This window comes from Podarcis gaigeae (genome assembly GCF_964106915.1).
Source record: "Podarcis gaigeae genome assembly, chromosome: 13".
NCBI lineage: Eukaryota > Metazoa > Chordata > Lepidosauria > Squamata > Lacertidae > Podarcis > Podarcis gaigeae.
This window is the reverse complement of record NC_139689.1, coordinates 17688998-17714880: the sequence shown is the minus strand read 5'-3', so window position 1 is coordinate 17714880 and position 25883 is coordinate 17688998. Positions and strand designations below refer to the sequence as shown.

At 45.9% G+C, this 25883-nt stretch overlaps 2 protein-coding genes across 3 annotated transcripts; one reads left to right on the top strand and one right to left on the bottom strand.

Moving 5' to 3' along the window:
• Positions 1 to 738: 738 nt before the first annotated feature.
• Positions 739 to 11777, bottom strand: HIRIP3 (HIRA interacting protein 3). The gene is made up of 7 exons (XM_083707398.1): positions 11572 to 11777; positions 8719 to 8839; positions 8408 to 8561; positions 4674 to 6112; positions 3795 to 3969; positions 2900 to 2998; positions 739 to 1526 (listed from the first exon to the last, which is right to left on the bottom strand). Exons 1-7 carry the CDS (start codon positions 11646 to 11648, stop codon positions 1384 to 1386), a joined length of 2208 nt encoding a protein of 735 aa, XP_083563524.1. The 5' UTR covers positions 11649 to 11777; the 3' UTR covers positions 739 to 1383.
• A 382-nt stretch (positions 11778 to 12159) lies between these two features.
• On the top strand, positions 12160 to 24172 carry INO80E (INO80 complex subunit E). 2 transcript variants are annotated; one of them, XM_083707557.1, is made up of 7 exons: positions 12165 to 12379; positions 18116 to 18186; positions 18862 to 18914; positions 19457 to 19532; positions 20916 to 21033; positions 22832 to 22960; positions 23817 to 24172. In XM_083707557.1, exons 1-7 carry the CDS (start codon positions 12290 to 12292, stop codon positions 24018 to 24020), a joined length of 741 nt encoding a protein of 246 aa, XP_083563683.1. In that variant the 5' UTR covers positions 12165 to 12289; the 3' UTR covers positions 24021 to 24172. The 2 variants fall into 2 exon arrangements, with proteins under 2 accessions (XP_083563684.1, XP_083563683.1); XM_083707558.1 differs by lacking the exon at positions 22832 to 22960 and having other exon boundaries at positions 12160 to 12379.
• Positions 24173 to 25883: the final 1711 nt, after the last annotated feature.

Below are 25883 nucleotides of genomic sequence, written 5' to 3'. Positions count from 1 at the left end.
TACTTTATTAGGACCTTGCTATTTTTAAAGTTTTTGTAGCTATTGCAACAAACTCTCCACTGCCATTTTTTGTATGCATTCAAAGCATGTTGCCGTGACGGGATGAGAAGTCTGGGTAAGTGAGGCAACGTTAAAGGATCTGGAGCAACTTCCCTGTGGCGGATTCCTAGACTGTAGAGGTGTATCGGTGTGAATAAGCCAAGTCTGTAGCCAAATAGGTGAAGTCACTGCAGCCCACAGCACCCGCACTCCCCAGCAGTGTGGGATCATGTCACAGGGGGAAGAGCTACGCAGCCACAGAAGCTCCATTCCCAATATGCTAGAGCAGGGGTAGGCAACCTAAGGCCCATGGGCCGGTTCCAGCCCAATCGCCTTCTCAATCTGGCCCACGGATGGTCGGGGAATCAGCGTGTTTTTACATGAGTAGAATGTGTGCTTTTATTTAAAATGCATCTCTGGGTTATTTGTGGGGCATAGGAATTCGTTCATCTCCCCCCCCCCCCCCAAGTATAGTCCGGCCCACCACATGGTCTGAGGGACGGTGGACCAGCCAACGGCTGAAAAGGGATGTTGACCCCTGTGCCAGAGCCTCTGGTTCTACGAGATCTAGAAGTTTGCCCTTTTAGGAAAAGCTGCAATAATTTAGACACTTTGATGGATTCTGCATCAGTTGTTGGATTATGGTGAATTACTCAGCCTATACGTTCATGAAAAGAGCTAACGGGAGCGTGTATGAAGTCTCACTTAGAAAGTCCAACATTTATTAACAAATATAAAACATTTTAGCTGTAAAATCTCCAGAACAAACATCCATAATTAAATGTGATCCACATTGCAAAGGCACATCTGTCCTCTAACCAAGTGAATCAATTTCGTTCTCATTTAGGAGGCGCCCAGAGGGAAGAGAAATGCCACAAAATATGAAAAGAGGCAAGGTACCAGACCACATGGGAAATGAAGCCCCACATCCACTCCTTTGCAATATACTCTTGCATGTGTTCTTGTTTAGGATTCTTGTTTACTCTTGGAAAGAAGGGTCATAGGGGAAAGGTGGCCATACCTCAACTATAACACAGCTATTTGAAGGAACTGGTGCTCTCTTTCTGCCCATCTCCCTTAGGAGTACAAATGTTTTTGGGAAGGGATGAACCTTTGCCCTCAGCAGAGACATTTCTGCCCCGCCTTTCATGCTGGTGATGGGGAAACAGCAACAAAAATATTAACATTATCTTTGTTTTGTCATGCATGTCGAGTGGGGTAAAATGGGCCATAAACACCACGAAGCCCTCTCTTGGTTGTAAGGGCCAGACCAACTTGTGCTTTCCCTCAAAATTAGGGCAACAAGCAATCCACGAATGCCTACGCTTCCCTCCAACCCTGGAGTCAATTGCTTTCCCCATCTGAACTGATGACACCTTTAAGGTGGGACCAGTCCCTAATAGGACTGTGGACGGGTGAATCCTCTGGGGAGCTGGGCTGCTTAGGCTTGCTGTAGAGACTCCAGACGTTCTGACGCCTTGGGCGGCCTGTGTGAATAAAAGGGCAGAGAGAGAGACAGAAAAGAGTTTCACATGAAGAGGCAACAGCTGCAGCTCTAAGGACACTTGTAGGGCTCCATGGACCAAGCCCACTTACTCTGTGCTCACAACCACAAGATGTGAAGCACATGCCTTCAAGCAAAAACCCCTCTAGGCTTCTCCCCTCTTACAGCATTCACTCCCCCCGCATCTAAACGACACCCCTAGAAGTCTACCATCATTTTTCTTACACCTGTGCCCTTTTTCCCTCCCTGCCCCTGCATGCATGCATGCATGCATGCATGCAAAAGAAAAAGAAAAAAGAAACTGGAATATCTGTAGTATTTACTTGATAACCAAAAGGAATGGTTGCCATGCATCCTTTGGTCAGAAATAAGACGCAAAAACAAGACTGGAAGAAAACGACCATCAGTTAGAAAAGTAGAATATCCAAGATTGGGAACAAGCATATCACAAGCCCCACGTCTGATTTCCAGTTTTCCCATCAGACGATGCGCGATATTAAATGTTAATCGCACAGTGGGAGCGCTGAAATCAAATGGGCTTTAGTACAGTGGTGCCCCGCAAGACGAACGCCTCGCAAGACGAAAAACCCGCTGGACGAAAGGGTTTTCCGTTTTGGAGGCGCTTCGCAAAACGAATTTCCCTATGGGCTTGCTTCGCAAGAAGAAAGCCCATAGGGAAATCTCTGGGGACCTCTTTTAAATGCTAGTGGTGGGGAGCAAAGCCTCCCCCCCCCCTCCGGCCTTCAGAAGAGGTCCAGGAAGGCCGGCGGGGGCCGAAAGGCTTTGCTCCCCACCGCCAGCATTTTAAAAGCAGTCCGGGATAGAAGGGAAGCGCTTCCCGCTATCCCGGATGGCTTTTGAAGGCAGGCGGGGGGGAGCAAAGACTTTTGCCCCCCGCCCGCCTTCAGAAGAGGTCCAGGACCAGCTCTGCGTTTCTCCGCTCTCCCGGGAAGGCAGGCGGGGGGGAAGCAAAGACTTTCGCCCCCCGCCGGCCTTCAGAAGAGGTCGGGGGACAGACTGTCCCCGGACCTGGTCTGAAGGCGGTTTCCATAGGAACGCATTAATTGATTTTTAATGCATTCCTATGGGAAACCGCGCTTCGCAAGACGAAAAACTCGCAAGACGAAAAGACTTGCGGAACGAATTAATTTCGTCTTGCGAGACACCACTGTATCTTAAATCCACGGATGTCAGTGGGCCTGCTCTCAGTGTGACTTAACTGGATATCACCCTGCGTGGGGCAGGTAGGCTCAAATACATGCAAAACAAAGGCAGAAATCAGTAAGTTCAAGTTTCCAGGTTTCTTCCTATCTACCACTAGCTATGCCCCTTCTCTTTGGCTCCTCCCACCTTTACCTTGTGTGGCGATGATGTTGCAGACATCGAGCGAAGCAATTTCGGCGGCCACTTCCCGCTTCTTCTTCAAGGCCTTGCACTTGGCCAGAGATGGTGCCCCTGAGAAAAGGGGAGGGAAAACACAGGCCAAGAAGTGAGACACGTGGGCAAGCGTCCCCCTGTGCTCAGAAGGGGAAGACTGAAAAATAGCCACACTCTGAAAAAAATGTTGCTGTAGTTTCCTCCCTGAGGTACGGTGCCTTTAAAAGAGCCTGATGGGTACAAATTCAAACAGGGGCAGCTTTTCATTCACGTGGGGATGTAGCAGTGAGGAAAGCAAGTTCTCTTCAAGTCTCACAAACCAAAGAAACCTTGATGGATGGGAGAAACTAGAGAAGGGCTTTAGTGCAGTGACAGAACATATGCTCTGCATGCAGAAGGTCCACGCTTCAACCCTTGGCATCGCCAGTTAGGGCTGGAAAAGTGCTCCGCCTAAAGTGCGGGAGAGTCACTGGCAGCCAATTCTGAGCCAGAAGGATCATGCAAAGAATCATGCAAAGAATCTGGCTTTTAAGGCTGTAAAAGATAGTCTCCAGAGACACCTGTTTAAATTTCTGAACCAGAGGACCCCTAAGTAGGAATTACAGTAGTGAAGGCAGTGTGTGGTCACGGGACTCCCAACAGCTCTTTCCATAATCGCACAAGATCAGCCATTGACTTTGAAAATGGGTTGTGTGTGTGTAACTCCTACAGGCTGGTTGCAGCATCCACAACTTCCTTGGTCTGAACATGGGGTTTGGAAGCAAGCACACACAGTGCTGCGCTGACCCCTAGTTCCCTCCCTCCCTCCTCCCCTTGAAAATAGGCTTTCCCTGCCCTTCCCAGTTTCTGCCTAAAGCATGCAACTTGCACCTACCCTTCAGACCGAGGTTTTCCAGCTCCTCTTTGAGCACCTTCAACTGAGCTTTGCGGGAGTGACAACCGCTAAGCAGCTTCTTGTAATTCCGATGAGCACCGCACTCCCGGATGTAGCGTTTCAGACGTCGGATTGAAGAGTGCTCCTCATTCTTCCTGGAGGGATGTTCTTTGTCCTGCAGCAGGTGGGGAATGGGGAAGAGATCGCAAAAAAGGAATGCAGCCATTCCTTTAAAATAACGTGCTGTGCCTTATTGCAAGGGAGGGGAAACTTTTCCAGCCACATTCCCTTTTGGGTGCCGCATGCTAGTGGAAGAGCCTTAGCTTTTTGCGTAGAAGATTCCCAGGCTCAATCCCCAGCTTCTCCACGCAGATGCTGCTGCTGCCAGTCAATGTAGACAACAATGAGATAGATGGGCCACTGGTCTGAGACTCTGTTCCTATGGTCTTAAGTTAAATGCCTGGGAAGGATGTGTATCCTGAAAGGCTGGATGCATAGTTAAAATACACGCACAAATTTGATTTGTGATATAGAAGCAAAAGGAAAGAGTAAAGGTGGGCAGACTGCTTAGACTGAGGGCCCCCACTGGCCATTAATCCCCAAACTCTGTGCTCCCTGCGTGCCTGACATTCGCACAATGATTCAGGTTACTTTCGAGAGCAAAAGCTCATGCCAGGCTACACTCCACGGCCAGGCTGAATATACACTGACCAGCACATTATGGTGCTGGAACTGCCACCCAGAACACAAAAGACTTGAGTAAATATCAATCTTGGGAATATCTTAACATGCTGGGGGGGAGGGAGAGAGGGGACAAACTGTGCCCGCAATTGTACTGAGCTATAAGTGTTTGGCATTGCCAAGAAAAGATCTCCTTACCTTTCCTTTGCGTTTGGAAGAACGGGGGTCATCTTCATCTCCTGAGCTTGAACTCGCTTCCCTCCTTTGGGGCTTCTGCATCCCAGTCTTCTGCAGGCCTTTTTTCCTTCCCACCAATTCACTTCCACTGTCCTCTGAATCCGTCTCCAGATCTTTTTCAGCGACGGTATGCTTTCTCTGGGACTTCTCTCCTTTCTTTCTCAGCGATTCTTCCTCTGAGCTATATTCACTCCCAGACACACTCTTGCCCTTCTTTTTAAGCTCTCTTTTCTTTCTCCACTTTCCACTTTCCCGCTCTTCCGACCCATCCTCTGATTTGTCACTGCTCCCAGACATCTTGGATTTGCTTTTGCCCCTTTCCATCTCCTCTGTCTCACTGCACGATTCATCTTCACTACTGCTGGGCTCCTTGGTCCCTTTTCTTTTTCGCTCTGAGCTCTTACGCTCATTTCTCTCGCTTTCTGATTCTTCCCTGCTTGTGCTTTGCTTGGGAGGCTTATGCTCTCCCTGCTTTTTCTCCTCCAGTTCCTTCCTCTTCTGCGTCTTTTTCATTCCTTTGCTGGCCTGCCTCTTGAACTCCCCATCATCTTCAGAATCGCTCTCTGAGTTATGGCTCCATGTCTCATTTGTCCTCCTAGCTGCCTTGTGCATTTCCTTCTTCGCCCAACTTTTGCCTCCGGCACTGTCTGAATCCCTCTCCAGCTCCTCTGCCCTAACACTTTCCCTGCTTCGTTTACTATTTCTCTTCATCTTGTTTTGCCTGCTGGGCTTCTCATCCTCTGAATCGCTCTGTGATTCATCCTCATCCTCACCCTCACTCTCCTCTTGAGCCTTCAAACATCTTTGTCTTGGCCTGTTCTGAGCCTTTTTGGAACCACTGCCCTTCATCTCCTCTTCACTCTCACTTCCATCAATTCTTACCCCCTTGCACATTTTTCGTGCCTTGGGCAGCTCCATGTCCTCTTCCGACTCTTCTTCCATTTTTCTCCCTTGCTCATCCATATTTCTGTTCTTTCCTTTGCCCGCTGTCTCAGTCAGCTTCTGTTCTTTGCCAAACCCTTTCTTTTTCTGGGTCTTGTAGTTGCTCAGCTCTTGTTCAGAGTCACTCTCTGATTCGATTCTTTGGCCTTTTGCTGCCTTATGTTTTCTGATCTCTTCAAGGTCGCTCTGTTCCTCTTCTGTTGTCTCCTTCGACTCACTCCCTGATCGTTCTCTCTGTCTCCTGCTCTGCTGCCCCCTGTTTGGTTTGCTACCTTTCCCCCTCTGGGGTCGTTTCCTCCTTCTCTTCTTTGCACTTTGCCCATCGCTCTCAGATCCGCCAGCCTGCCCTTCTGCTCCGGAATCTTGTTGGTCGGAGCAGCTAGAAGATTTCCCAGCTCCAACATGCTTAGGTATCTTCTTGGAATCAATCCCAGAATCTTTATCATCAGAACTGACTTCTGGAAGTTAAAAAGTGAGCAACATGACAGATATTGAGAAGGGGCACTAATCAATTTACCTGGCTGGAAATTTACCTGGTCACCTGTGGCAAGTTAACAACTGTCTGCAGGCGACCAGGCATCCCCAGTGTTGTCGCAACTGCTGCTGCTGGAGCCAATAGGGTCACGTGTGCCCCCTCCATAATAGCATAGCCCTGTAATGCATAGCAACCCACTATGAGGAATATACCCTTGTCCGACTTTAATTCAAATTATTTCCCACCCTGTTTCTTTTCAACGTTTGTTTGAATTTTTTTTTAAAAGCAAAGAATAAAAAACCCATTATTTTTTTTTGCCAACTCAGTAGAATTAATTTAGCAAACAGTAGAGAAGAGAAAACACCACAGAGGAAAGCGAGTAGGAATTGTTACGGTGATCAGAGGTAAAAATCCATCTAATAACAAGCAAAAAACAACCTGCTGAGGAAAAAACCCTCAAAAAAGGGCAAACCAAACACACACAAAGTAACTGCACTCACAAGAAAACAGTAGCTAAAGGCCAGAAGAACACCAGTGATTAAACTGGCCTGCTTCAAGCAAGGGCAGAAAAAACGAATTGCTGCTTGCAGAGGGGCAACTTAGAAGCCTCCGAGAAGGATGGTGTTTTTACTGCCTTCAAGAAAGTGGAGCATAACAATATCCCACTGTCCTATTTTCTACTGGTGAGAGAAGAATTACAAACCTGAAATATCATAAATAAAGGAAAAATAGTAACATTACTTTTTTAAAAAGGATAAGTGTTTATTAAAAGTGCTTAGAGACTCAGTATTTATTATTTATTTATTTCATAAAATTTATGCACTACTTGACTGTAAAAAACAAACAAACCTCAAACCTCAAAAAGATAAAACAATAAAGTAGGTTCACAGCCCTACTTTAAAACGTACAAGAGTTAAAATACTAAAACAGATCAAAATTACCTCAGCTTTCCAAGCATCTGGGTAAGCTCGTCTAAAAAAAAGAATGTTTTTAGCAGGCGCCAAAAAGCGTACAGTGAAGACGTCGGCCTGATCTCAAGAGGCAGGGAGTTCCAAAGTGCAGGTGCTGCCCCACTAAACAATTGACTTCGCACCAATGCAGAGTGGGTATGACATGGCACTGTAGTAGTGCCAAGGTGAGTTCCAGGCAAATATTCCAGAAATGTTCCACCGCCTCAGGCCACCATAATCTACACTCAGAAGATGTGGTGCTTCCCTTATGGCCTCCTCCTCCCCGCGAGGCCTGTTTTTAGGCTCAAGCCAGGACAGGGATCTACCTATGGAGGAGAAAGCTGACAGTGGCGGAGGTAATGTGTGTTCAGAAAACACAAATGAATGCTCCCTCTTACATGAAAAACTCGCTGCAATTTGATAATTAAGAGACATGCTAGTGTTCCATGGGCATATAGCTTTTTCATTCTTTTATACATTAAAAAATGTGTTCTGAAAGTGGCAGAGATCCTATAAAGGAGGCAACCACGTGCTTTCTGTGAAAGCCCTTTTTCTCTACACATAAAAATGCAGCTGACACAGACCTCCATTAAGGTTATTCTCAACATAACTAACAGAATCCTTCCAACTCTACAATTCTATGATGCAGGAATCTGGCTGAAGCTAAGCAAGCCATCAGTGATGGATGCAAGGGCTTCAGTGTGGGATAAAAGACAAAACAAAGTGGATTTTTAAAACAAGAGAAGCTGATTTCAATTATGTGCTGCTATCAGCCCGTTATCTGGACTGCATGTCCCTCAGAGGAAGGTCCCAGCAATTTCCTGCCAGAAAGCAAACTGAAAGCAGTGCATACTGGACAGACAAGAAGCAGCACTTCCTCATGGACTGTGCAATTGCTTTAAACAATCACAGAACCATAGCTGTCAACTTTAAGATTTGAAAATAAGGGATCAGGAGCCTTGAAAATAAGGGATCAGCAGCCTCACCTGTCCTGGGGACAGTCTACGGGATATCTAACAATCTGGGATAGAAGCAGGAAACTGTGCTGGAATAAGGGAATTTCCCACAAAAAAAGGGAAGGCTGACCACTATGCACAGAACACACACACACGCTCCAAGAGTCTCAGATACACCCCTGTAGCTGCATATCACAAGGAAAGGATAGTAAACAGGTGGGAAAAGTCATCTTTCCCAAAAAACTGTCAGCCTGCTATTTACAAATAATTGTGAAAACCAACCTTAAGAAAGACCCTTCCACAAGCGAGAGACCAAGACTATGCCAGGGAGCATTTGCATACAGGACAGCATTTTGCAACCTTGTCATGTACCTGGTATGCATCCAGTTCGCTGCTTCTTGAGCTCTTGGATTTCTAACTCCTCGCCAGGGGTATCAGAGTCACAGCGAGGTCGCTTCTGGATGATGGACTTGATGTGAGTCTTGAATTTTGCCATGAACTCTACGGCATTCATGGAATCATCCTCCTGTAGAATGACATCAAAATGAAAAGTTTCCAGCTTTAACCATTTGGACCCCTTTCACTGCCTCTGGCGGCACAGCACACCTTTCCTCTCCTCCGGCTGGCTCTCCCAGCGAAAGTGCTGCCCTGCCCTGCCCTTTGCCCGCTAACATTGCCCGCACCTCCATCCGGTTCAACTCTACTTCCACCAGCTGCCTGAGTTGCTCCTTTTGCTCTTCAGCCATACTCTCCCGCCCGGCATGGAGGAGATATTTCTTCCGGATTATAGCATTCGTGAGGGTGCTGCAAGAAACAGCAATAATGGTGAGGAATGAGGCTTTTGTTGAATAGCCACACATTCACTGTTAATTTCATTTCCAGTTCAAGTTCCATCTACAGTTCCAACGCATATAAAAACAATACAATAATAAAATATCAACAGCCACCAAGTCACAAGGAACCAGCAAGACAAGCATGCCCATCTCCAGCACCAATGAACGGATTAACAAAAATCTGGGACAAATAAACACATTTTTATTTGGCATCAAAAGCCCAACAGGGTTGGCACCTGTTAAATCTAAGAAAGGAGGGCATTCCATTATTGATCTGCCAGTCCTGAGAGCACCCTCTTGTGTGTTTCCACGATGACACTCAGCTCTATCTGCTGATGGATGGCCACACTGACTCGGCCCCGAACACACTGACCAGATGCTTGGAAGCTGTGGCTGGATGGTTTCGTGGGAGCCGATTGAAACTAAATCCTTCGAAGACAGAGGTCCTATGGCTAGGTTGGGATGGCATGGGGATGAGGGACCAACTCCCTTCTCTTGCGGGGGCCCAATTAGTGCCATTGCCTTCCGTTAAGAGTTTGGGTGTAATTCTTGACGCCTCCCTTTCCATGGAAGCGCAAGTTACAGCAACAGCCAAGGCAACATTTTTCCACCTTCGCCGCATCAAGCAGTTGGTCCCTTACCTTTCCCGCCCCGACCTGGCCACAGTGATCCATGCGACGGTCATCCCCAGGCTTGACTACTGTAATTCGCTGTATGCGGGGCTGCCCTTGAAGCTGTCCCAGAAACTCCAGCGGGTACAGAATGCTGCAGCGAGGCTCCTCACGGGGTCTCTGCCATGGGAGCATATTCACCCAGTGCTTTTCAAGCTGCACTGTCTCCCGGTGGAGTACAGGGTCAGATTTAAGGTGCTGCTTTTGACCTTTAAAGCCCTTCACGGCCTAGGACCCTCGTACCTACGGGACCGCCTCTCCTGGTATGCCCCACGGAGAACCTCAAGGTCCATAAATAACATCACCCTAGTGGTCCCAGGCCCTAAGGAAGTTAGATTGGCTTCAACCAGAGCCAGGGCCTTTTCAACTCTGGCTCCGGCCTGGTGGAACGCTCTGCCTCATGAGACCAGGGCCCTGCAGGATCTGATTTCTTTCCGCAGGGCCTGTAAGACAGAGTTGTTCCACCTGGCCTTTGGCTTGGAGCCAATTTGATTCCCTCCCTCTCTTTTTTCCCCTTTCTTTTCCTTCTCCTCCTGCAATGAGGCTACATTTTAATATTTTAATGTTCAATTATTTTAATGTTGTATTTTATTTTTGTTTTTAAGTTGTAATCATTCATCTTGTTTTTATTATTGCTTGTAAGCCGCTCTGAGCCCGGCCTTGGCTGGGGAGGGCGGGGTATAAATAAAAAATTATTATTATTATTATTATTATTATTATTATTATTATAGCAAGTGCTTGATAAATACAACAGACGGGCAGGCTTAAATGGGAGCAGGCAATGCACAGAGTATGTACAGTAGGTCCTAAGCCACGTAGGGTTTTACATGTCCACAACCTCCCGATGGGAGACAGACGCAACATGCACTTAAAGGTACCTCAGCAAAATGGTCACAGCTGGTGTCTGTGGGCTCCCTCATCCTAGACATTGGGCTTGTTACCAGAGAACTGGCCTATGTTGTGAAAGGTAAAAAGGTAAAGGACCCCTGGACAGTTAAGTCCAATCAAAGGCGGCTATTGAATTGCGGCACTCATCTTGTTTTCAGGCCGAGGGACCCAGCGTTTGCCCACAGAACACCGTGACAGGAGCCAGAGGGCAAGGAAACACCGTTTACCTTCTCGCCGCAGCAGTACCTATTTATCTACTTGCACTGGCGTGCTTTTGAGCTGCTAGGTTGGCAGGAGCTGGGACAGAGCAAAAGGGACTCACCCCGTTGCGGGGATTCGAACCACCAACCTTCTGATTGGCAAGCTCAAGAGACTCAGTGGTTTAGACCACAGCGCCACCCTGTGTGTGTATACGCGCCCCCCCCAACTCTAAGATGTCAAAACAATAAATGTTCAAAATACGCAGGGTGGATGCACATACATAGGTATATAAACCATATTCTGAAAAGATGTAGTGAGCAATTCTGAAGCCATTTCGAGTCTCTTAAATAACCTCAAGTATTTCTCTGCAGTAGAAGGAAGGAGATGAGGGAGAATACCTCCCCCAAAATAGTTCACCTGTAAATTCTGCTAATAGATAAAATTGCTTGGCATGTAGGGGCCTTACCCCTCCCTGGAAAACTGGTCTGACATGTATCTGTTAAGATGTCAATAGAGCATCTGTGTATCAATAGGTGCAAGTTTGTAAAAGAGATTCAGGATCCATCGTCCTTACCAGTTCAGAGGGACATCCTGGACCCCCACCCACCCCCCGGCCAGCGACTGACCACGACCTTCTCCTCCCAGGGAGGCCAGATCTTCATGGCAAAAGGTGCCAGCAGGTGTGCGCTCAGCGGTTCAGTCTTTCCTCGCGTCACACCCATTCCCGAGGAAGAGCCTTTCCCCCACCGCCCTCCCCGACGCGAAAGGGGCCGGCTGTGCGGTTTATTTCTGCGGCGAGGCAAACGCACTCTGCAGATGCTCAGGGGCACCCCAGTCTTCCTTAGTCCCGAGCGCCAAAAGCAGGGCCAAAGGCCGCCGGCCCCGGCTTCAGCCTTGCAGGCGCCCCCTCAGCCGGAAGCCTTGAGCAGCTCCGGACTCTCACCTGAGGTCGGGCTTTTCCTGGAAAATTGCCCTGACGAAGGCTTCCATCCTCTGCAGCTCCGCGGGATCCGCTGCCATCCTTTCCCGCCAACGGGCTTCTGCGAGCTGAAGCGGTCCTTCTCCCCGCAAGGCCTTCTGGGAAGTGTAGTCCCGGGTAACAGCGACCGCAGCAGCAGCAACCGGAGGAGCCTCTCACGGAGGCGGGTGGAGAAATAGGGGAGCGACGCAGGGCACGGGAGGCGTGGTTCGCATGGGTTAGCAAATGAGCCAATTGGAGCGGATTCGACGGCGTCGCCGGGCCTGACGGGAAACGTAGTCCTAGCAACGCGTACGTGCCCGTAGCAACGGGGCGGCAGCGGGTACTTCCGGGTGTGACAAGCGAACGCGCGTCCAATGGGGGAAACGTTGTCTTTATATTACGCAGCGCTGCCCTTTGTTTAATTCCCTGAATTTGGGCATCTCAAAAGCTCCCATGACGTGTCTGAATAATAGGGACTTCACATAATAAAAAAAAAATTGGGGGTTGGTTGTTGTGGAAAGAGCCTCCCGCCGCGAGGCATGCTGGGAGTCGTAGTCCTGCCTATCCGCTTTGCTGAAGTTTCTTTCCGGAGCATACCGGGAAATGTAGTTCTTCCACTGTAACCTTTCCCCCGCCCCCCCTCCTTGCTCTCCCTCTTCCCAGTCTCAGTTCCTGCCTCCAGTTGCTCCCCCAGGTGGGCATGAACGGGGCGGGGGAGCCTGATCCTGGCAGCGGGGGCTACAAAAGGCGCTACAGGGCCTTGAAGAGGAGGCTGAAGTTCCTGATCTATGTGAGGAGCTGGGGGGGGCGGTGAGGAGAGGGGAGGCACCGGAGGGAAGGACTTTTGGGGGAGCAGGTCATGTTATTTTTGAAGGAGGGGGCAATATTTACGTTTGCAGGCGGAGCGAGTTAAGAATGAGTGAGAAACAGGGTGGGAGCCGAGGGTTATGCCGTGTCAACATGTTTCCGATTCCATGTGTCCAAAACATTGTGGGCATCCTGGTCTCGTGGGGGGGGGGGAGAGCACGTGGGGCGCCCCGGGTTAAGATCTGTTGAATCAACCCACGCTTTGGTTTTTATAGGGAGATCCGAGTAGATCTTAAAACCTTGATTGGATCGAGACTGGATAGCCTGCTCACTTGTAAGAGAGCTGAGAGCGGGGTTGGTTTCAGTGGGGTTTGTTCCCTAAAAAAAACATGCCTAGGATTTCATCTTTCGAAACCTAGTGTGACGTGGAGGGGTGTGTGCTAGGTTTGGGAGTCTTTTCTGGGGATTATCTTTACCATGAGCGCTGTGATAGGCAGCTGTAGATTAAGAGTGAGCAATATGTGGGAGCTTATAGTGCTAACCTACTTTGCAGGGTTATTGTTTGAGCATTAAAAAAAAGATAAATGTGTGAGAAGAGCTTTCTTATAGCCATTTAATATCCTGCTCTTCAGTCTGGGGAGCAACTCACCACAGTTAAAACATTTACAGTACAGTACATTCAATGAATAATAATAATAAAGATAATACAGTAATGGTAATAATTTGTTATTTATACCCCGCCCGTCTGGCTGAGTTTCCCCAGCCACTCTGGCGGCTCCCAATCAAGTGTTAAAAACAGTACAGCATTAAACAATACAGCCTAGGACCCTCATACCTACGGGACTGCCTCTCCTGGTATGCCCCGCGGAGGACCTTAAGGTCCATAAATAGCAATACTCTAGAGGTCCCAGGCCCTAAGGAAGTTAGATTAGCTTTAACCAGGCCTCCAGCCTGGTGGAATGCTCTGTCTCATGAGACCAGGGCCCTGCGGGATTTGATTTCTTTCCGTAGGACCTGTAAGGCAGAATTGTTCCACCTGGCCTTTGGTTTGGAATCAGCCTGATCCCCTTCCCCTCTTTCCTTTTCCTTCTGTGATGGAACCCCTATTTGAGGACTTCCCTGGCTTTTTTCTGGCCCACGTAGGACCAGTCTGGATGGTTGGCCTTGGTGAAGATTTGACGTTTTCTCCCCGCAAACAGTTTTTGATCTGGGCTTCCACTGAAATGAGGCTGCATTTTAAGTTGTATTTTAATCATTGGTTTTTATACTTGATGTTAGCCACCCTGAGCCCGGTCTTGGCTAGGGAGGGCGGGGTATAAATAAAATAAAATTAAAATTAAAAACTTCCCTAAACAGGGCTGCCTTCAGGTGTCTTTTAAAAATAGGATAGCTGCTTATTTCCTTGACATCTGATGGGAGGGTGTTCCACAGGGCAGGTGCCACTACCGAGAAGGCCCTCTGTCTGGTTCCCTGTAACCTCACTTCTCACAATGAGGGAACTGCAAGAAGGTCCTCAGCGCTGGATCTTAGTGTCCGGGCTGAACGATGTGGGTGGAGACGCTCCTTCAGGTATACAGGACCGAGGCCGTTTAGGGATTTAAAGGTTAGCACCAGTACTTTGAATTGTGCTCGGAAACGTACTGGGAGCCAATGCAGATCTCTCGGGACCGGTGTTATATAGTCCCGACGGCCACTTCTAGTCATCAGTCTAGCTGCTGCATTCTGGATTAATTGCAGTTTCCGGGTCACCTTCAAAGGTGGCCCCACGTAGAGCGCATTGCAGTAGTCCAAGCGGGAGATAACTAGAGCATGCAACACTCTGCCAAGACAGTCTGCGGGCAGGTAGGGCCTCAGCCGGCGTACCAGATGGAGCTGGTAGACAGCTGCCCTGGACACAGAATTGACCTGCGCCTCCATGGACAGCTGTGAGTCCAAAATGACTCCCAGGCTGCGCACCTGGTCCTTTAGTGAAGGCATTTTAAAACCAGCAGAACAGCAAGGAATCTCTATGAAACAAAGGAATATAAGACTAGTGTGAAACGTGATGATTTTTGGGAGCTGACCCTTTGGTAGAAATCCAAAAAGCACCCCTTCCCTCTGGTATATAAATATTATTTGATTAAGCGATTTGATAGTTTGAAAAAGGAAAGAAAAAGAAAAACACTGTCAGCTCACATTAATGATACAGTAGCTGTCAATACATTTTAGTTTAGACGTATAGCTCAATATATGCCCAAAATATATCCAAGCGAGATTTGCATTTCTAAAAAGTGTGTTCAAATGTAGCAAGAGTTTTAGGGTCTTTGGACCATTCCGTAATAGATGGTGGGTATTTATCCTTTCAGGTTCAAAATAAAAGTCTCTTAGTTATCACAAGAGCTTGCAAAAATCACACTTTGTTGTCCTGCAATTAATTCCAGAATGGCTGACTAACGGGTTGGCATTCTTTTCTTTTTTTCAAGAACATTTTATTAATTTTCCAAAAACAACCAAAATAAAAAACAATAATAATATTCACATTCAAAAATTTAGACCATAATCTTAATAGACTTCCTTCCACTTCCTCTCCCGGTTCCATTATTTTACCCTTATTCAAGCACGTCCTTAAAATCTTAGATTCTTAACAATCCAATTTTTAAACTTTACTCATCTTATTACAAGTGACTTTTAAAAGTTCAACTAATGTAAAAGCCTATCCACAAAGCTTACAAGGTTATGCTTTAAACATTTCCCTTATTTAAAAGAGAAAACCAATGTCCTTTGGGTTTCAAGTTGTCTAATATGTCCTATAGTTCATTACTGTAATTTATTTTACCAATCTTCTTTGGCCGTGACTTCTTCCTTCTATGGGGATGGGCTGGTCTTGGCCTGGTGTCCACTCTCAGATGCAGTAACAAAGTATTTTGCCTAGTAAATCCATTAAGTCCTGTACCTTTCAGAATCATAGCTTCTATTTTTTTAAACAAAGGTCATTTTCAACATTCTCTTCAGATCTTTATATGTTCCCTCCCAGGCCTTCTTAATAACTTTACATTGCCACCACATATAGTAGCCTCTCATACCTTTCCCCCTTCCTTTCTGTTTTGTCTCCATCAAAGTAAAATCTTCCCAGATCAATTCACACGAGGTGCCATTTTGACTGTGGATCACCTTTACTTTCCCTTTTCCTTGAGCCTACCACCTCAACCTTTCCCACCTCAGTGGTTTGTATGTTCACCTCCTTAAGTTGTCCCACAGCCTCTGAAAGTAAATTAGTACTTTCCCGGATTTGAGAAGCTGTTATATCAACACTTTCCTTTATCTCGCACAATTCTCTTTTAAATTCTGAAATCAAATCGTCAAATTCATATTTTACAGTATATTCTTTTGACTTACGACCTTGCTGGTTTCTTTCAACTTTGGAATTTTTTCTTCTACCATTTCTAATTTCAGGTGAAGGGGGGTGGAATCTCTCCCCTTTCCCCAGCTTCCTCCCTAAGATTTTTTTTTTAAAAAAAATATTTATTGAAATATTATTTCAATAAATAGTTTTTATCTTAATTACAATACCAAAGAAACAATATAATATGACACATCTTTTAACATAATTTTCTCAACTTCTTGGACTCCCTCACATCTCCCGCTCCTGCATTCCTGACAATAAATTTCTATCCAGCAAATATATCCCCTTTTTTCTGTTCTTATTATCTATTTTCCGATGTTGTTTCTCTAATTTAGATAACTTTAATTCAAATCTCAAAAATTAAAATATAACCTAAAATTTCCCAAACTTTGCCTTTTCTTAAATTTAGCTTCTCTTCATATTTCACTTCACCTAGCTTAATGGTGCCAAGTTTTTTATACTCTGGCATCCTTCTCAGCATTCATACAGTTTACAATATTTTTGTAAATAAGTCTTAAATTTCTTCCAGTCTTCCTCCACCGTCTCTTCTCCCAGGTCTCGGATTCTGCCAGTCATCTCGGCCAGTTCCATATAGTCTATTAGTTGCATCTGCCATTCTTCCAGTGTGGGTAGATCTTGAGTTTTCCAATGCTTAGCGACAAGTATCCTTGCTGCTGTTGTTGCATACATAAAGAATGTTCGGTCCTTCTTTAACACCTTCTGGCCGACAATGCCCAGAAGGAAGGCCTCTGGTTTCTTAGGAAAGGTATATTTAAACACCTTTTTCAGCTCATTATATATCATTTCCCAGAAAGCCTTCACTCTAGGGCAAGTCCACCAGAGGTGAAAGAATGTTCCTTCATTTTCTTTACATTTCCAACATTTGTTATCAGACAAGCGGTACATTTTTGCAAGTTTGACTGGGTTCATATACCATCTATATATCATTTTCATAACATTCTCTTTCAAAGCATTACATGCAGTAAAATTCAGCCCCATAGTCCACAACCTCTCCCAGTCCTCAAACATGATGTTATATCCAATGTCCTGTGCCCACTTTATCATAGCCGATTTAACCGTTTCATCTTGTGTATTCCATTTTAACAGGAAGTTAGGCTCTAACAATTCCGTTTCTAGCCTCGATTTTTCCACCTGGAATCCTAACTTTTTGTCAAGTTTAAAAACTTCTTTAATCTGAGCATAATGTAACCAGTCTCGCACTTTGTCTTTCATTTTCTCCTGACTCTGCAATTTCCAATTATCTCCATCTTTTTCTATTATTTCCCAATACTTCGGCCATTTGGCCTCCATATTGAGTTTTTTTTCGGGCCTTAGCTTCCAATGGTGACAGCCACCTTGGAGTTTTATTTTCCAATAAGTCTTTGTATTTTGTCCAGACATTAAACACTGCTTTCCTGACAATATGGTTCTTGAAAGTCTTGTTAATTTTAACCTTGTCATACCATAAATATGCATGCCAACCAAAAGCATTATTAAAACCTTCCAAATCTAATACATCAGTGTTCTCGAGAAGCAGCCAGTCTTTTAACCAGCAGAAAGCTGCTGATTCATAGTACAACTTTAAGTCTGGCAGGGCAAAGCCCCCTCTTTCTTTCGCATCCGTTAATATCTTAAACTTAATTCTGGGCTTTTTGCCCTGCCAGACAAATTTGGAGATATCTCTCTGCCACTTCCGAAAGCACTCAGTTTTGTCCACAATCTGCAAAGTTTGAAACAAAAATAACATTTTTGGCAATACATTCATCTTTATCGCGGCGATTCGGCCTAACAAGGAAAGCTTCAGTCTTGTCCAACTTTCTAAGTCTCTCTTAATTTCTGACCAACATTTCTCATAATTGTCCTTAAATAGACTCAAATTTTTTGCTGTTATATTCACCCCTAGGTATTTTACCTTTTTAACCACGTTTAACTCTGTCTCCTTCTGAAACCTTTCTGACTCTGTAACTGTCAAGTTCTTTTCCAATACCTTAGTTTTTTGCTTATTTAATTTAAAACCCGCCACCCGACCAAACTCTTGAATCAATTGTAATACTCTTTTCGTACTAGATTCTGGCTCCTGTAGGGTCAAAACTAGGTCATCTGCAAAGGCTTTAAGTTTGTACTGTTTCGCTCCGACCTGCATTCCTTCAACCAACTGGTCTCCTCTCTTCCTCCCTAAGATTAAATTCCAAAACAAAAATTTTAACAAATTATATTTTCCCACCTTTACATCTATTCACAACAAAATAATTTTTGTTCAGTATGAATAAAACTGTAATATTAATATTGTTTTAAAGTCTCCTTCTGACTTGCATGGTCTCTCTTGTTATTTCTCAGGAACAAGAATGTTTCCAGGAAGAACTGAGAAAAGCGCAAAGGAAACTCTTAAAAGTTTCACGGGATAAAAGGTGAGCTGATGCGATAGAGAAGGGCAGAGGGGGTGCAGAATGGGGAGATGATGGGGGAGGCTGTGGCGCTGACACTGAGAGATGCCTATGGACCTGGTGCAGGAGAAGTGAAATATTTTAGTGATGAAGGGTGGGATATCAATTCTACAAACAAATAAATAATAGATAGGGTTGCCATCTTTTTTGGGAAGGGTTCCTGGGTCCTTAAAAGCCATGTGACAGGGGGAAATCAATGCATCTCATGATAGGGAAAACTGCACCTGTTTGGTTTCTGCCTGAAAAACTGCTAATAATGTTGCAGGCGAGCCTTGCCTTGAAAAGGTGACTGTTCCATAAATGGTGGGGAGGGAGCAGGAACAGGATATCTGAGGTAGCAGCAGGACTTAGTTTATGTCAAAGATGTCTAGCATTGAGATCCATACTTTGTTTTCAATACCAGAGCAGAATTTGAGACTTTGAGCCCTAAAAATAGAGAAAAGTGCCTCAGTGTATGTGCAGAATGCCTTTCTTCTGCTGCTGAATTTTCTGGCGCAATCTCTGTGCCACTTGGGTTTGAAGAGCAGGGCTTCTGAGGCAGGTGGCAGAGTGCTGGCCTCAGACATTCTCCACTTAGAAATTAAGTGTTGCATTTGAGATTGTGGCTTCATCTCCTCCTGGTCGTTTCCTGTTTTCCAGTTTTCTGCTTGATCGCCTGCTCCAGTATGAGAACGTGGATGAAGAATCCTCAGGTAATTCAAGGCTCACGACTTTCTTCTGGTTGTGTGCTTTGGGGAGGGTAGCCCACCCACACTGTCTTGGACATGTGCAAAGAAGTGGAAGAAAATGAAATGTTGTTTCCACAGCAGCAGTAACAGCCTTGTGCAAAATAACAAAGCAGTATCATGATTATGTCATGGTAGCGTATAATTCAATAAATGTGGTGGTAGAAAGACTGGTAGCTAAAAGTCATTTGAAAGGACATTATAGCTTAATCCTAAATGTCTGCAGTTTGAGGCCCAAAATGAGGAGGATCTGGGGCAAGAGCTCTTGCGCTAGGAGATGGTCACATGAATCAGTGAAGCAGCATGAGTTTAGGCTGGGAAGACACGAATTCAAATCCACCACTCAGCCTTGAAGGTTATGGGATAATCTTGCCCAAATTGTGTCTCTTGGCCTAACCTGCCTCGCAAGGGCGTTGTATGGATAAAATTACCCCCATGTACGTTAGGTACCTGAGTTCCTCAGCCGAACGTTGGTATTCAGATTGACTGAAACTAATTTTTCATTTCAGACTCAGAGGCAACAGCCTCCTCTGACAATAGTGATGGGGAGGTCCCCAAGGGGGCAGAGCCACAGTCCCTAAAGAGGTGAGTGTGTGAGCCCTGGTCTCCAAGATGAAGGGTGAGGATCAGTGCCACAAACTACGGGATGATATATCCTGTGGGCTTCCCCAATGGGCAGAATCCTTCTGTTTGGCCAAGTTCAGCCAGTTTTCAAAATGCTCTCCCTTTTTAGGAAGCAAAAAAGAGTACATGTTGTTTTCCTACATGACCTTGCAGGGCCATTTTTATGTACAGTGGTACCTCGGGTTAAGAACTTAATTCGTTCTGGAGGTCTGTTCTTAACCTGAAGCACCACTTTAGCTAATGGGGCCTCCCACTGCTGCTGTGCCGCCAATGCACAATTTCTGTTCTCATCCTGAAGCAAAGTTCTTAACCCAAGGTACTATTTCTGGGTTAGCAGAGTCTGTAACCTGAAGCGTCTGTAACCTGAGGTACCACTGTATATGCTAGGGGGTGATCTTTACAGGAAGCAAAGATGTCTGTTTTGCTGATCGTCCATTGTATGCCACAGTAAGCCATAAACCACACATTACGGTGCATGAGCAAATCACCCCTGCTTTCCCCTACCCCAGACATGCTGGGAGGAAACATAAACAATGATTCCTGGCTTTGTGTTATTCCTGAACCGTGGACAGTAGTTTTCTTCGCTCCCAACTAAACCACGGTCGAGCCAAGTTTTGTTGTTCTTGGCTTACTGGTGGTGGTTTTTTTTGGAGCAAAACAAACCATAATCCCAAGGTTGGACTGAACCCTGTGCCAGCTATTATGGCTTTTGTTTTTTTCAAGTTCATTTATTTCATTTATATCCCGTCCTCCATCCGAAGATTGCAGGGAGGTTTACAGCATAAAAATTCAAAATGAGAACACAAAATACGTAACAAACCAAACCAAACCAATATTTATTTCTGTCTTGGTTCCTCCCAGTACAAGTGGAGAACAGACATGATCAGCAGATATAGCCGTGGTGGTGCTGGTGCTTTCACTGGGGGCTGCCTGGTTGGTGTTGACCCATGATGGGTCTTTCTAGAGGCCATTCCCAGTCTGTGAAATGCCCTCTCTGGTGAGGTGTGTCTCCCTCCCTCAGTATTGACTTCCAGAAGAAATTTTACCTGAACATTTGATAGCTGAAAGACACTGTTCGTGGCAACTCTGAATTTTATTTTATTTTTTAGAATACAAAAAAGTATTCACTATTTTGACACCCTGGGCTTCTTTAAAGGGAAAGGTGGGATATAAATCCAGTTGTAATTGAGTAATGATAGGCATGTTTGACGTGTAAACTGAGCCACTCAGTATGATTTCTTTGGCACCATGCGCAAGCCATGCCCGTAGGTGCTCTGGCCTTGTGGCTTGCGCTCGTGTCAACTTTTCATCCGCATGGCAACTCCTTTCTCCTTCTACTCATAGAAAACAAAGTCCGCAGCTTGGCAGCGCTTCATCCCCTTCGTCTTCAGGCCTTTCCCTCCAGCCAACTTCCGGCTTTGGGCTCCCGGCTTCAGGGACGCCATCTCCCTACTTGACCTCTGTGAGTAACTCCATTTCTGTCTGGGTAAAAGGACTGGGTAGGATAGGGCTGCTCAAGTCAAACCTTGCAGGCACTGCCTTCAAATGTTGTGAACTAGGAAAAGACTTGGGCCACCTTTGCCCCGTAGGTTTAAAGCACTGAGAGATAGGGATAGAGATCCCTGGAAAGAGGGATTGACTGTTAAACCACCCTGGGAATTGTAGCTCTGAGGGGGGAATAGGGGGCTCCCTAAGAACTCTCGGCACCCTTAACAAAACTCCCAGAATCCTTTGGGGGAAGAAGCCATGACTATTCCAAGTGTCATCCTAGAGCTTTAAACGTGTGGGGTAAATATGGCCTTGGATAAGGTCCCTTTCAAACATCAGAGATGGTTTGGCTAGGTTTTAGTTGAGCTAACCAGACCTTTAACATGGCCTACCATAGAGATGAGGCAATGGTGTCAGGGATTAGAGTGGCAATGAAGTTCCCATTGCTTTCCTAGGCCAAGACAAAACAAAGGCGCTCATCTTGTGTACTGTCCACCATGGCTGCGCTGACAGACGCTTGAATGCCATTGCCCACTCTGGCTAAGATTCTTGGGCAGCATTCAAAATGGCCACTCTGGTGTCTTTGGTACTACTGCTGAGTTTGGCAGGATAACAATGTCTCATTATGGCCACAAGTACTCTGGGCCTCTCTCTCAAAATGGCTTCCCTAACTTCAAGGACAGAACTGACATTGGATATGGATGTCAGAACGCCCAAGGCTGTTCCTCACCCTCTCCTCCCCATACCACCTCCATTTCGCTTCATTATTTTCTATTACAGCATTTATTTGTGGCTGCTAACATGCTATATAGACATGAAATGGAACCTCTCTCTGCCTTGGCCAGAGATAGCATAATATGGTGGGAGAAGTGAGTTTGTCATACTGGTCTGCGGGGTGGGGGTGGGGTGATGTTTAGTTACCTACACCTTGTATAATAATGCACACCCATGCAGTGTTTGGGTCTGAGCTATGTGTTTGGGTAGTCAGTCATGTTTTGTATGCACATCTGGTCCCCTCAAAGAGGAGAAGGCCCATTTCAACAAAGGCTTGACGTTTGCTTGAAAAGGGTAGCCAAAATGATCAAGAAACTGGGAACCCCTCCTCTACCAAGGAAGGGCTAAAATTTTATGCCTTTTAGGGGGGTGGGTGGAGGGGGGTGACTAACCAAGTCTGGGGCTGATGGGACTTGTCATCTGAAACTTCCGGCAGGCACCAATATAGGGAAGGCTGTGGTAAGAGATTTATAAAATGACACGTGGAGTGGAGAAAGTGGAGAGAGACTTTCCCCTCCCCTTTCATAATACTACAACTTGGGCTCACCCAGTAAAAATGATGGAGAGGAGATTCAGCATCGACCCAAGAAAATATTACTTCACAAAACGTGCCATGGCTTATGGAGTCCCCTGCCGCTGGGGTGTGATGGCAACTAGCTCAGGTGGCTTTCAGAAAAGTTTAGACAAATCTGCAGAGGGGGGAGAGGTCTGCCAAAAGCTACTTAGCTGCTATGGCTATGTAGAACCTCCAGATTCAGAGGCACGCTATCTCTGAACATGAGTTGCTGGGAGGGGGCTGGATTGGGTGACCTTCTGGTCTGATCTTAAGACGATCGGTGGTGATGCTTGGTCAGCTCAAGCTTCCAGGCATAGATTTCTCAAATTATATGTGTGTGGCTTCTTACTCAGAACCCCTTTCTGGGGCTTGCATGCTCATCATTCATACTTTGATTTCTTATTCCATCTCCCCACCCCGCCTCCACCCCTTTGCCACCCAGCTGGCCTCACCCCCTTATGCTCCCTTCCCCTCTGACTACCTGGCACTAGAGCCTGAGCCTGGGCCCCCCCAACCTGATGCCAACGCCACCCGCTCTGCCAGGCGGCCCCAAAGGCCCCGCAAGCTCAAGGTACCATCTAGATTGTGTCGGGGGTGGGTGGGGGGTGGAGGGTGTCTGCAATCCACTAAGTGGACAGATTGAAGTCTGAATGTAGGGGACTGAATTAAATTTGGGGCTCATATTGCTGTATTTCAATATAATCTGGGGGTGGGGAGAATAGAATGTAATTTTGGGTGTGTTTCTCTCTATATATACACGTAAACACATTGTGATGTTTTCTATGCACATGTAGATTGAATTATTCTCATTGAACACAGTAGGGCATAATAACATAGAAAAGCAATGAAGCTGCAACTACACTGCCAACTTAAAACTCATTTTGAACCTCTGTGGTATCATGGCTTCTCTTCAGGGAACCCTGAGAATTGTAGAGGGTTCTTCTGAGCGAGCCGCTGGGAAATTTCACTGTCTCTCACAGAACAGTTTTTGTTTGTTCTGGGGGATTGTTTGAACCCATCAATACGGCACCTTTTAGCCAAAAGACACAGAGGCATTTTAAGAAGAAAACGATGTGGGGCATGGCAGAAGGGGGAGGTTCTTTTGGATGGGTCTCAGTGCTACGTACAACATTGTGAATTATTGGAAGGCTCGCTCATCCTGTCCTTACACATCCTGGATAAACGCTAAGCTCTCGGTAGCAAGCCTGGAAAGTTCTAGAAGAGAGGTCAAGTGTTATGGGCTTGGGCAGGCTAAAATAAGTACAGTGTTACTCTGTGTGGAAGGAAATTTCCGCAAAATTCTGCCATTTCATACGGGGGCTGCTCCTTTTTGTGTGGGACTAGAGAGTGCAATGCAGGAGGAAAAGGTTTGGCGCTGCCTGGCTCACTCTCCCACCCACAATTTCTTGTTCTTTTCCCCACTGCAGCTCCCGCTGCCCCCCACCTCCCACTCTGACTGTTCATCTGTGGTGGTGGGGTTGCCCTTCCCTTCGCCCCGCGGGACCCCCAAGCTGCCGCCGCCCACCATCCTCAGTACGGTGCCCCACCAGATGTTCAGTGACACCGGGGAGGGAAGTGGCGAAGACCCCCTGGATGGTGATGATGAATTGGTAATCGACATTCCCGAGTGACAGTGGCAAGCGGTTCTCTCTGCTCAAAGGACACAGGCCTCGCAGTGGTGTGCGTGGGGATTGCGCCCCACAATTTTTATTTTTATTTGTTTACAGACTCCAAAAAACATGCAAACCAGTCAATAAATGGGATTTTTTATATATATAAAAAATTCCAGTTGCAGTTTCTACACATACCCTCCCCCAAACCCCCAACCCAAACTTCCCTCTTCTCCTAAACCCCACAAGCCCTTAGAAGAAGTTGCCTCCTGCTGAGGCCAGAGGTTTCTTGATTCTCTTCAGTCATGTACCTTCATCTACAAACTGTATTGATTAAGAAAAATCTTTGTGAAAAAGTGCATCCCTTTACGAGGTGGGAAGGATCTTCTTCTTCTTTTTTTTAAACTACAAAAGAAAAAATCCCTTTAAAGGCAGGGAACTCTGAAAAAGTGCTGGAAATCTCCTGAGGGGAGAAAAAAGTGAACGTTTTTAAGGACTAGGAGAGGTTTTCGCTGCACATGTAAACATTTGAAGTCAATCTGCTTATGAAATTTTTTTGTGGAGAAGTTTATCCTTCAAAACCCACTTGGGGATTGTTTTGCATAAAATAGAAAGATCACCAGTGTTTTAAAATATATATATTTTACTAGATGGTTTCTAGTAAGCACCCAAATTTTGCTACTTGTTGCGATGTTATTATTATTATTTTTGCTACAGATATTTTAAAGTGGTAGTAGGATGTATATAAGAAACCATCCCGTCGTTACAAATATAAGTGCGCGCACACACAGTAATCTTTAGAAACTGGACAAAAAATGTTGTGATTCATGCCTCGGTGACAGGACTTTTAAGGTAAGAGCAAATGCCAAATTTTTGCCTAGCTGCAAACATTTGCTCAAAAGGATAGATGGAAGACTCTGCCTTTCTAAGAGCTGATTCACATTTTACCCATCAAATGGGTACTGAATGTCTTCTGATGAACAACTGAAATGTTTGACGGGGAAATAAGTGTGTCTAGCTGAGATGGATACAGATGGTTTTGTGCCTGGTGTGGAAAGGTCAAATGGGCCCCCCAAATATGTTACTAAAAGAACATTAAGTTAAATACATAACAATGTGCTGCCCTTAATGGTACCACAAACACAGTTGCTTGTGGCAGGCCTTCCTATCCTGTCTAAAAGTATGGCCAGGCCAGGCCTGGAAGTGTGTGATGGGCACATAAGTTTCCCTGGCTTATGCCCACTGCCTGTTCCCATGACTCTCCATCAGAATTTGCAGCATTGACCAGGATAAATCCCGAAAGGAGGAGTTACTAAAGGCACTATTCCAATGAGAGAAGAAAACGGGAGCCATCTCAAACAAGCCAGCGAGAGAAGAAAATGGGACCTTTTCCCCCCTAAAGCCAGAGCAGCTGTAGAAAAGCCTAATGAGCTGAAGATTTAAAAAAGGCATGTATTGTATAAGAAATGGATGGAAGGGCAGGCCACTAGGATTGTGTTGGGAAAGCAGAAGATCAGAATAAGCTGGGGCTGGAGTGAGTGCTACCAAGAACAATAAAAAGGTGTGTTTGGAGGAAGCGGAAGGACACTAGGCCTGTTTCTCAGTAAGGATGGTGAAATATTAACAGGTGGCACAGAAGGCTGGATTGCTCAGTTGCTATTTTGCCTCTTGTCTTGCCCCCACAAAGGGGAATTGTGTTCCATCTTCCATAAGTAGCATACTCAGCACATGAGCAGCGTGGCCAGAGCTTCTGTTTGAGATTGGTAAGAACTTTCATCAGGAAATGCCTCACTACCTGAAATTGCTTCGCCTCAAGGACCAGATGAATTGCATCCTAGAGGGTACTAAAAGGAACTCACTGGTGTACTCTCATAACTTCTGTCT